Source organism: Nestor notabilis, unplaced genomic scaffold (genome assembly GCF_000696875.1).
Source record: "Nestor notabilis isolate BGI_N333 unplaced genomic scaffold, ASM69687v1 scaffold3314, whole genome shotgun sequence".
NCBI lineage: Eukaryota > Metazoa > Chordata > Aves > Psittaciformes > Psittacidae > Nestor > Nestor notabilis.
In genome coordinates this window covers 84,885-97,017 of record NW_009926691.1, presented here as the reverse complement: position 1 = coordinate 97,017, position 12,133 = coordinate 84,885, and the positions used below count along the sequence as shown (strand labels likewise).

The following is a 12,133-nucleotide window of genomic DNA, read 5'->3' as shown; positions in this document are numbered from 1 at the left end:
AGAAACACAATCTGTTTTCTTATCCACAGAAATAAAATGTAGTAGTTGATGTATTTGACCTATTTTCTATATACTCAGGAAAGTATTAAGCTGCATGCTGTATGGGTTGCTTATATTAACTAATGCAAGCATTCTTTCAGTTGAAACCAGTAACCATAACTGAAGAGAGCTGATACTACCTAGAAATCTAGATAATTTTTCCAGAAGAATGCCAGTAAAATAAGGACAAAGGGTGAACAAAGAATAGAGACAATTTGATATCTAACTTTGAATACTGGCATACCGGTTTAAAGATCTCAAAGCTGGCCTTACTGAGATCAGATGGGTTTTCAAAAGTTTATCCTGTGTGCTGTCGTTTGCCCAATGAACATCCCCCTTAAAAAGCCATGGTCGTGAAACTGGATTTTTTCAAGCCTTGCCAGGTTGCTTGTATTGGTGAGAGTGGATGTGGTCATGCAGTGCTGTTGCTGTTTTCTCTAGGTAAAGATTTAATGACTTGCTAGCATTGCTGGAGCTAGACATCCACATGCGGCCTTTCGCAGTACTTTTGTCAAGTTTTTTTTTGGCACATGAATTGCAGTATAATGATAGCTGAGTTTCTAATGTCTGAACTGAACTGTCTGCGGTTCTTTTTTTCCCTCTTTCATTTTTGTAACACAGCACCTTTAAGACACTAATAGAGTTAGAACAATAGCACCATCTAAAATAGAGAGCAACAGTCTGACTGTATTTAATGATTAGCAGAACTGACATTGGCTTCATTAGGGACCAAGACTTTTCTTTTCTTTGGTACTTTGTTTTTCTTTATGCAGTCATGTTCAAAAAGGGCTGGCATTTCATTATGGAGATTAATGCGTCAAGTCTTGAAGTAAGATGATATTACTTTACACTTACTCTTAAAAATTATTTGGCATGTATCAAAATAAACAGCATTTGTGTGACTGATGATTTATGAGGAACTAGATTTTGGGTATTCCTTTTAGATGAAGGAAGGGTTGATAAATTTGAAACACAACTGTGAGACACATTGCACATATGGAGTACTTGCAGAAGTGTACCTAGCTCTGTTTTCATGACAGCTTTTAATAGCAGTGTATGAAACAAGACTTCTGCATTCATATTTTGCAGTTGCCCATCACAAGTGCTAAGATGTTCATCATTAGGTGGCTGTAATGTTGTGCTTCCTAACAGCATGTAAGTCAGCCAGCACAAGACAACTGCTTCAGTTCTTTACCAGACAGGGAAACTCCCTGCATTTATTGCAAAAGACCCTGGCATTTTTAAATAAAAAATATTAGTTCTGAAGATGTGAGACTATGTCTGAAATAGTTTTATAATTTTTTTTTCCTTAAACCGTTTCTAATTTTAATACTTGAATTTGGATGTCATCAAAGATTGTTTGCTTTTGAATGAAATGACTTTTGAACTTTGTCAGCTGTGAAGTGCACACAAGACTATCAATATTCAGTTTATAAAGCTGATTTATAAAGAGAAGCATGATATTAGAAGCATGCAATTTCAGTAATACTCTGAATGAATCATCAAAACAGAAGAACCTTGTGAAAGAAAGTTTTGTTGTGCTTACTGCCTGAAGTCCCTTGTTTGTTCAAACACTTGCATGAACATTTTTGATCTTTCTTTGTTATGCCAATTCTGTGTTTAACATTTCATGTCATGGGACAGATTCTCAGCTGTTGCAAATAGTAGCTGAACATTTAGCCTACATAGACCTGTCAGTCTCTCTGCTTGGATGGAATCGGTGAGGATGGAAACCAAGCTACCATCTACCACTTCCACGTATCTCTGGCAGTGTTGAGGCAATATATGAGAAACTGTTACTAACAGTTCTCACTTTGTACTTGATCCTTAGACAAATCAGAAAATTCAGGGCCTGATCTCAAATCTTACTTCCGTTAAGATGAGTATAATTAAATCTGCTTCAAGCCTCCTTTAGGCTACCAAGATAGTGATACATCCCTAACAGAAATAGACATTGTAGCCCTTCTGCATTCAGTGCTCTCATTCCACAGACATTGGCTTAAACTCTCCCCAGCAAAACAAACAAAAAACCCAAACAAATAAAACATCAAAGCAGCAAAAGGTTCACCCCAGAATACCTGTAAGATACTCCATTTTTCTTTTGTTCCAGCTGCTCTAGTTTCAGTGCATCTTCCACCTCTCTAATTTTTTCCTACTTCATATGGTATTTCTACTGTATAAAACATCAACATTAATTTTATGCTTTTCTTGTTCCTGAGGTTTTTCCTTTCATGCTTGCTTTGAAGAAATGGAAGTAGTGTTCTTCCCTAGGAAGTACTGAGAACTTTGGCTGTTCATCATTTCCAAACACCTTTTGACATACGTTTTTCCCCCTCTATATTTCAGTTGACTTGAAGATAAATCTTTTATTAGACCTGCAAAAAGTGGAGGCTTTCTTGCAATAGAACAGGAGATCACATTCTGCATAAAGCCTTTCTTGGCTATCAATCTAAAGCAATTTCTGTTTCCTCACAGCAAGCATGCCCACCAGTGAAACTGAATCAGTGAACACGGAAAACGTGAGCGGAGAAGGAGAGAACCCGGCATGCTGTGGGAGCTTATGGTGAGTACATGGGCTGCTTTCAAATGCACACCTTCATCATCTCAAAATGCAAAAGAATAATTTTTCCCTGTTGTTTATTTAGCCAAATTTGCTTTCAAATAGTTAAGCTTTGTAAGACACTTGAGTTTATTTTGCCTTTCTACTGAAATTCTCAATGCAGAAGTTATAAAACAATTCAACTAAACTTCTAGTGGGTCATGTTCTCCTGAAGCCTTTTATAAAATATAATGTCCATAATAATAAGAAAATAACAGAAGTCCTCTATGACATGTAAAAAGAAACATTTTCTGTTAAATTGTTCGTGATTTGGAGAATATATTTTTTTTAGGCAACAACCGAATATATGGGAGTATTTCTGTATCCCGTGGTGTTCGGTATTTATTTGTCAGATTTTCATGACTTCCAAGCAGCTTCTACACGAGCAGATTATTTACCTAGCTTTAAAGGAGATTTCCTTTCACTTAGAAAATTTGTAAAGCTTTAGGAATGGTATTTCAGAAAAGAAATAATAGAATTTCAGCATTGATAATGCATTTTGTTAAAAGTTTGTTTTTATATATATGTAATTCCAGTGTATTGATTTGCAGAAATCTAAAAAGAACAAATTTGTCTTATTTTTTGTAAATTCTTAAAAATGTCTTTTCCTTTCCATCTAGTCAAACCATCTCAAAATCCAAGTTCAGGTCAGTATTTTTGTCTCTCTTCATTGCTTTTTTTTAATTTGTGAATGTTTACATATCATGATGATCTCATATAATTATTCTTTATTTGCTGTTCTTCAAATTTTATTGTGTGAAAATTCTTCCTAACAGTTACTGATGAACACAAGAATAAAGTATCCATGAACACTTTTGAAAATCAAACTCCCTGATTTATGTTGCTGATATTTGTGGCTTTCTTTTCATTTACTAGGAACATTTAGGAATATGAGCTTCTATTTTCACATATGATTGCAGAAAGGAAGGGTTACCAGCAAAACTAAGAATCAGTAGTTGTGATACTGTTGACACTGGATGTGCCAGTACAAAGCCAATAGGTTTCTTTATTTTGATTTTATTTTCCAGTCTTATAGGACATATATTTCGTAATTAGAAAGGATAACTGCAAACACAGAAGATACACCTCTTTCTGTTTAAAAAGGTTAGGTTATTCCACGAAGGAGCAAAAAGGAAAGTGATTTAATGTAAGTAGTCAAGTGGTAGGCCTAGTGAATCCCAAAGGGCAAAAACCACTCCTACAGTTGCAGACAACCCACAGAATAAACAATTGTCACAGAATATTTTCAGTGATAAAAAGGGACAATCAAGAAGATTTGGCAACATCTGGCATCAGCAGTTTTGGCAACATCTGGAAGCATTCCAATTTTTTAACCTTAGTAAAACTGATTTCAGTGTTGGATGTTCAGCAACTAATTCATTGGTAACAGCAGCATATTCTCCTTGCAGCAATGAAGAGGATAGCAAACCCAGGTTTATTCTACTAGCCTTACTAGGTCTAATGACCTATCAGAGCTGACCAGCTGCAAGCAGTTGAAGTGGACTTGTGTTCCTTCTGAATAGTCTTTCTTTTTTGAAGAAGAGTTCCCAGGCAACAGTTAACTGGTGCTGTCCCACCCTGAGAGGTTTTTTCATGTGGTGCTATGATCAAGCTTTATTTTGTCATCCCTTTCAGCCAGCAAACTGGTGACAGCATCTAAATGTGCCTCACTCTGCTGAACACTGCGGCCAGTGGACATCTGGCTATTTAGGATTGTAGTGAATGCACAACTAACTTTTTAGGAGTTTCATCATCGGTTATAAAAGCTGTATAATTTCTTGTATGCCCTCTGCTACAGAAACTGACTTCAGCTCCACCAAATGAATGGACCAGTTATGTCCATGTGGACCTTTGAGCTTAACCCTTCATGAAAATTATTAGGTGAGATTGCTTTTAGCTTGATAAAGAGCAGCTTTTCAGTCTGCTAATGGTCTAAAATTCTTCTTGCCATTGCTTACAGTTACCATTATAGGAGAAAAAATGGAACAATGCTGCATCTGTTCACAGAAGTTGTTGCAATCGGCAACGGGATGTTTGTGTCTCTCATTTGGAAGTGCTAGAAGTTTTCAAACTGAATTTGGTAATGGGCTGTGTTCAGTGGTCAGGGATGACTTAGCACCTTCTAAGCCAAATGCTAAATCTTGGTCTAATTCTCACTCTTCTGGCTTCTTCCTTGCTCCAGATTCAGGAATGTTATTCTGCAATGGCAGTACACTGTGTTTCAGGGCAAAGCAAATCAGGCTTGTCAGGGATATTGGTTTGACCGTAAACATCTTTGCCTTCGGATCAAAATAGAAAATGCTTTTAATTTCAAGCGAGCCTGCCTGCTGTATCAGAAGTGAAGATAGAGCTTAATCCTTAGAAATATGTTTCTATACAGTCAGATGGGTACTTGATCAAAAGAAGTACATCCCAGCAAGATACAGCAATTATCTGCCAGTTTGTTAAGTGAAGGTATATTAACTACACATTATGTGAGGATATGTATGGATAATTATGATTTGTGCTGCATATTTGTAATATTCCAGGTGGAATTTGGAAACTTTTGATACTAGAATAACTTTTTCTCCTGACATGGATGCAACAGTGCTGTGATTAGAGGAAGATGGGGATCTGCTAGGGGAAGAGATTTGTGCATGTTTTCCTCTGTGAAGATCCCTCTTTTTAAGAATTTGCTTCCTCATTTATCACTATGGTCGCAGAATCACAGAATGGCTGAGGCTGGAAAAAAACACTGGTGGTCATCTAGTCCAACCTCCCTGCTCAAACAGGGTCGCCTACAGCACATTGCTCAGGATCATGCCCAGGTGGCCCTTGAATATCTCCAGAGAGGGAGACTCCACAACCTTTCTGGACAACCACTTGATTAAATGATCACTTTACTCTTCAAGTCATGCTAAAAATCTGGTTCTATGCCCTGAATCCTGTAACTACAAAAATGAGGAGTGGAAAAATAACCTCGTATGCTTCTATTTTTTCACAATGAATGACTGCTCTGCTAAATTCTTCTGTCCCATATTTTATAAATAAGAGTAGTGAAGTCTCTGCATAGATGTTAGTACCCACAACTACAGAAGAATTCATCTTGGGCATTAATATTTACTTCTCTTTAAGCTTACTGTTGAAAATATGAGGCATGCCCATTTCACAGATACAGGGATTCTGCATGTGGTTCTAAACAGAAAGTCCAGTTTAGAAAAATACCATGTTATCATGAAAGGCTGCTGATACAAAATCAGCTGAAAATTAATGTTCCTACCCTGTGCATAGGCTTAGTATCAATACACAAACACACATGAATAGCAAGTAAACAAATTAAACTTCACAGATCCTGCATGACTGACTGACACTGAGTTCAGTCAGACCCACTGGAAGACTGGGTTTCCCATGTGTGGATTCAAATTTAAGACCCAGGACCCACACATGAATACCTGAGTGAATGAAAGTGAAACTGGGAACACATTTGTAAGAATAATGATGTTCTTATAAATAGTTACGAAGAAAAACTGATGTTATTTAATGAGAACAAAAGCAGTAAATAATTTGGTTTGTCATAACAAAACTATGTCAACTATAAGTGTCCTCTACAATTTTAGTGTTTTTTCAGCTGCTATGTTTTTGTTAAATTTAATGAAAGCAATGTTGTATCATTGCAAAGTTATCAAAATGGAATTTCTTTTAAAAATAAAAGGGTACATTTTGCTGTTCCAGAAAAAAAATTATGCTATTTGGTTAAAACTAGGAGGAGCGGTTGAAAAAAAATAGAAGAGTGTCCAGTGAAAATAGTGTAATTTGTTTTCCTTTATCTTTTATAGCCATAGGTTTTCTGGCACAACAGGCCATCTAATTCACCCTGCTGCTTACTGTTTATTTCTTTACTTGTACCAATCTAATGAAGGTAGAAAATTACTCCTATTCTCCTTTTTGAATTTTTGTTTTATTTCTGTAGTCTTTTTGCATATTAGTCATATTACTAATTTTTGCACATTACTTATATTAGTCATACGCTTCCAAATGTGAGTGCCATTACAGCCATTGCACACCCTTTGGCAGTGCTGTCATAAATACATCACTTAGCTATACTATTTTGTCAGATTCTACAGACCTTTGGGGGGAAAAAAAAAAGCCCTGTTGGCTTCAGAGAGCTCTGAGTAATACACTTTGGGGCTGCTTTTGGCTCCTCTGAATAGAGCTATCCAAACAATATTATTCTTGTCTCGTTGACTGCAATGATAGGCTGTCCTGTAAGTGTAAAAAAAGGCTGTTTTACCTACCAGGGAGTGAGCCATCCTAATGACGGCCATGGTTCCCAGGGTACTGGCAAGATAAGAACGTTCTTGAATAGTGTGTTGATTTAGGTCAGGACAGGATATTTTTCCTTTATATGGCTAGAATATTGCAAAGGCTTGAATCATCTTTGTAGTGATATGTGAAACCAGTGTTAATTTCCAGTACTACAAGTACAAATTTAAGGTGCCTAAAGAAAACTCAGTTAATGCTTGAATGCAGTGTCAAGCTCAGTTATTTTTATGGTGGTGGTGTTGCATATTGGTTCTAATTTCTGAGGCAGATATAAAGCATTTCTGATTTTATACATATTAAATACAATACCTGCTAATTCAGACACTGAAAGTATAAAGAAATTCGTGTAGTTATTTGTAGCAATTTTCAAAAGCTGTAGTTCGATGCCTTGGTACTGCCAAAAGGGCTGCAGTGCCCTTCCTCTGTCTCACCCACTCATTCTTCATGCTCTTTCTGTGATCCAACAATGCAGTGAATTGCTAAAATAAACCTAGAAAAAAAGCAACTTTTTTCAGCAGTCAGTTCTCAGGTCTGGATCACTTCATTAGGCTAGTTGTGGCAAAAGGGAAAGGAGAGGGCAGAACAAGGAGAGCAGACCACTGCTTTCTATCACAACAGATTTGTGCTAGACTGGCTTGATAGTGAAAATAGAGAAAGAAGTTTATACATGCACACTCTTCTCAGTTCTTTGCTATTTTAAGGCTAGGTCAAGCTTCCATTGGATCTGTGCTTGCTTTGTCCCTTGAATGTTGGATGAAGCAGTTGGTCAGTTCTTAAATTTTATTATCTGAGTCCACAGCTGCAGTTGTGAGTGTCTGAATTTTATATGCCTCCCTTTTAGGCAATATCAACTGCTTCCTAATCCTTCTCCTATGACCCAGCAGTATATTTTCTTCCTGTTTCACAAATGGAAATGCAGCCCAGGGAGACTAATTGGTTTGCTAAAGTTCCCAGAAGCAAAGCAGAGAAATTAAATCTAGTTTTATGAGTCCAAAGCTAAGCTAATACCCTCATTTGTGAATCCAGTTCATACCTAGATAGGGCCTGTTTACTTATCCTTGATTGTCACTCTTAGTCATTTCACAAACATTCGCCCACTGACACAATTTCAAGGCACATAGCAGAAATCTCTAGAAGTCACTGACTGAGATTTCTAACATTATAGGGTAGATTTCTTAAAGTTGACCTCAATGTTCCTGTCTTGTTTAATCTTGCCATAATTGTGCCTGTGTTTTAACTCAAAGGCTACATTTCAGGCTAAATGTAATTTGATTTTAAGTTGCTTCATTGGCTTTTCTGTACTGCTATTTAGTGCCTGAGAAGACAGCTATATCTTGTTAATGAAATGTTAAATGCAGTGTAGTCTAGTTATGTCACAGCCAATTAGAGTCTCCAAAAGTTCTGATCTACATTTGAAAATCTATAAGGAAATATAAAAAAGAAATAGGAAAATATTACTCTCTAATTTTCAACTGGTAATAATTTACACAGCTATCTGAAGTATTGCACACACATTCATGAAAACACACCTGCTCACACATATGTACTTGCACTATGTTTTCTACACAGAAGAAACCCTCCTTAAGTTCATCTTTTCTGTATAATAATAAACTTTTTATTTGAACTTTCAGTCGACGCTGGCGTCGCTGGAATCGATTTAATCGAAGAAAATGTAGAGCTGCAGTAAAATCTGTCACATTTTATTGGCTTGTTATTGTCTTGGTCTTTCTGAACACATTAACTATCTCATCAGAGCATTATAATCAACCTGACTGGCTGACCCAGATCCAAGGTACATTTAAATATTACTTGTCCTGTTCTTGACTGTGAGTACTTGCATTCTATCACTGACTACTGCTGTACTTTGCCATTTTGTTGTTATTTGCTGTCCAGAAAGATACTCAGCCCAGCCAAAGGGAGATACAAGAAATGACTGAATGTATTTGATTGTTGCAACTGTGACACAGCTTAATGGCATACCAGCCAAAACCTGACAATACTGAATTGTAAATACCTGTACTTTTATTGTTAAACAATGCTTGAAAGTTGAGGAAGGAAATAGTTACTGGCACAGCAGAACATACTGTGGGCTCTGTTGCTTAATTACAGTGTGGACTCAAGCTGTGAGTTGAGCAGTGATGAAATGGATTGGAAAGATGAATAGTTTATAGGTGGCAGGAAGCTTCGCATCCTTGTGCAGCTTTTGCCATTTAGGCATCAAATATAGTCCAGTGTAAAAAACCAGCACTTCCTCCTGCAGCAAAAGGCTGCGAACTAGTACAGAAAATATAGTACTAATATGTGAAAACACAAATGGAATCTATGAAACAATTCAGGAATGTCTTTTTTTTTTTTTTTTTAATATTTTGTTCCAGATATCGCAAATAAAGTTCTTCTGGCTTTATTCACCTGTGAAATGTTAGTAAAGATGTACAGCTTGGGCCTACAGGCTTATTTTGTTTCTCTTTTTAACCGCTTTGATTGCTTCGTTGTTTGTGGTGGCATTGTTGAAACCATTTTGGTGGAGTTGGAAATTATGTCACCCCTTGGAATTTCAGTGTTTCGCTGTGTTCGTCTCCTGCGTATTTTTAAAGTAACAAGGTAAGATTAATACTGCTAACTTTAGGGATAGCTGAAGGGTGGTCAGCAATTCTTTTGTAATACTTCATCATGCTCTGCTCTTTTACTGTTTTGTTTGGGGTTTTTTTTGGTGTGTGTTAATACACGCATTTTAATTTATAGGCACTGGGCATCCCTGAGCAACTTGGTAGCATCCTTGTTAAACTCAATGAAGTCCATTGCTTCACTGTTGCTTCTGCTTTTCCTCTTCATCATAATCTTCTCGTTGCTTGGAATGCAGCTGTTTGGAGGCAAATTTAATTTTGATGAAACTCAAACAAAACGGAGCACCTTCGATAATTTTCCACAAGCTCTTTTAACTGTATTCCAGGTAACTTTCTTTCATCCTGTATGAAACATTTTACCTTTGATGATCAACAAAACTGTTTAAGTGATCATGTTGCCTGAAAATAAAATCACAAATACTATTTATCCAGTTTAAGTAGTGTTCTGCTCATTAAATTCAGTACTCTGGTAGCTCTGCACCATTTGTACCATTTGTTTCATGTGTTATTTGATCTATCTATGCAACATAGCTGTCATATTACTTCACAAAATTAAATCTGCTTTGTCCATCAAATACAAGATTAGAAAAAGAGGTGGAATGTTATTTTTATTTTAATTAATTTTTTTTCTTTAACTTCATTAGCTATATAAAAGATCAGCTATTCCCAAGCAGGAAAAAATGAGAAGCATTGTAACAGTGCATATTTGCATATGGGCCATATCGCTTATTATAATATAAAAATAACTTGATTTCCTTAAAGAGACATTGTCAGATTTATTAAAATTTAAAATAACTTGTCTGTTCCATGTGAAAAAGGTCTATAATTACAGTTTACTTTTCACTGTTTTATGATGCTGCTTTTTTTTTTTTTCCCCCAATTTGGTTACTGGAATTAGGCTAATTGTTTTCATCTTTCTAGCCATTTTCCGATTCAGCTTTGCACATTACCACAATGTTTGTTTTCAGACATTGTAGGTGACTTTAAAGCTGACCTTGCAAGACTCAACTTTGTGTCAAGTTCCTCTCTCTTTGATAGAGGTTTCATCTGGTGGCTGCCCAGAGGAAGCAAAAAAAATCTTTCCATGTAATTTTAAAAAAAGATCTTAATGAGAAACTTCCTTAAGAGGAAAAGTGTCCACATTTGACCTGACATTTCCCCTTTAGAAAATTAAGACTGTACTTTCAAATTCAGCTGAGTTGGATTTTGTTTGCAATTCAGGCTGCCTTGTTTTCAAAGGCATGAGGCTTCCTTCAGTTTCAGAAAACTCAGGAATGACCAACCTGTTGGGTGCTCAACAACTATGAAAATCAGCTTGATAGATTTAGCTCTTCAAAAATGGATTTAAGAAATTGGCAGGCATATTATTTTCCTGAGCAACCACTTCATTATTTTGAATGAGAGTCAGTATTACGTATTTTCTCAGGATAGACCTGATAATTTTAAGAAGTTACTTAGAAGTGCCCCTATAACCTGCTTTGTAATACTCAGTTTTTGTTGTACAGAAAAAGTGGAGTTGCCCCATTGTAAATTATTCTTTTAACTAATCAACAGATTTCTGTAAAATTCTTCTCAAGTTCCATGAAATTATGTAAAATAATAGTCAATAAGAAAATTATGTAATTCTCCCATAGCATTGAGCTCCATTCAGTTTCAAATAGCTTCCATTTCAAAAGCTATAGTAGTAGTGTGTGTGGTATATATATATTAAATAATATATGATAACAAGGCAGCCAGTCCCCATTAAAACTGAAACTGGATAGACCAATTTGCAGGACTAACAAATGGGATACACTAGAAAAAAATTTTTGGCCACTGTTTCAAAAAAAGAGAACCTTAAAACAAATACTATTTTGATTTTCAAGAGTGATGGACGTTTGCGGGCGTTACTACATAAGTGGCATTACTGAAAATCAAGGCTCTTACTTTTGCATGCTAAAATCAGTAAAAGTATGAGCTTCTATTTTTATTATTTTTGCTTTTGAAGTTAAATGATGTAAATGCATAGCATAGAATAAAAGCTAGTAGAGTTAAATCCAAGCTTTCAGGAGATGCTTGGATGGGGCTTTGAGCAACCTGGTCTACTGGAAGGCGTCCCTGCCCGTGGCAGGGGAGCTGGAACTAGATGATCTGTAAGGTCCCTTCCAATCCAAACCATTCTATGATATGCTTATTTAAATGGAAATTTTAAAACAATGAGTGAAAAGGTTATGGTGTTGCTTTCTGTATACAGAAGGTTAGCCTTATTGTGTATTTGGTCAAAGGAAACATATTTGTTGCTAGTTTTGATGTTGAGTTACTAATGATCTATCTGCTTCTTAGATTCTAACAGGTGAAGACTGGAATGCTGTTATGTATGATGGCATAATGGCATATGGTGGCCCATCATCGTCAGGCATGATAGTCTGTATATATTTCATTATCCTCTTCATCTGTGGTAACTGTATCCTTTGCATTCACTGGAAAAACCTGCAAATGGGGCTGCATGCCAGGGACATAAACAAAATTATTTTAGGAGGAAGTAAATTGCAGTGGATATGCAAGTGCTTCCTGCATGCACCAAAACCTT

General features: G+C 36.3%; 1 protein-coding gene across 1 annotated transcript in view; it reads left to right on the top strand.

Moving 5' to 3' along the window:
* CACNA1D (calcium channel, voltage-dependent, L type, alpha 1D subunit) overlaps window positions 1–12,133 on the top strand; it is a gene marked incomplete at its 5' end in the record, with an annotated part of 117,339 nt that overhangs the window by 37,340 nt on the left and 67,866 nt on the right. Inside the window, 6 exons of the mRNA XM_010013655.1 lie at window positions 2,515–2,602; window positions 3,259–3,285; window positions 8,572–8,732; window positions 9,316–9,541; window positions 9,683–9,890; window positions 11,887–12,007. Of these exons, the coding sequence (XP_010011957.1) occupies window positions 2,515–2,602; window positions 3,259–3,285; window positions 8,572–8,732; window positions 9,316–9,541; window positions 9,683–9,890; window positions 11,887–12,007 (831 nt within the window). The remainder of the gene's footprint in view (window positions 1–2,514; window positions 2,603–3,258; window positions 3,286–8,571; window positions 8,733–9,315; window positions 9,542–9,682; window positions 9,891–11,886; window positions 12,008–12,133) is intronic.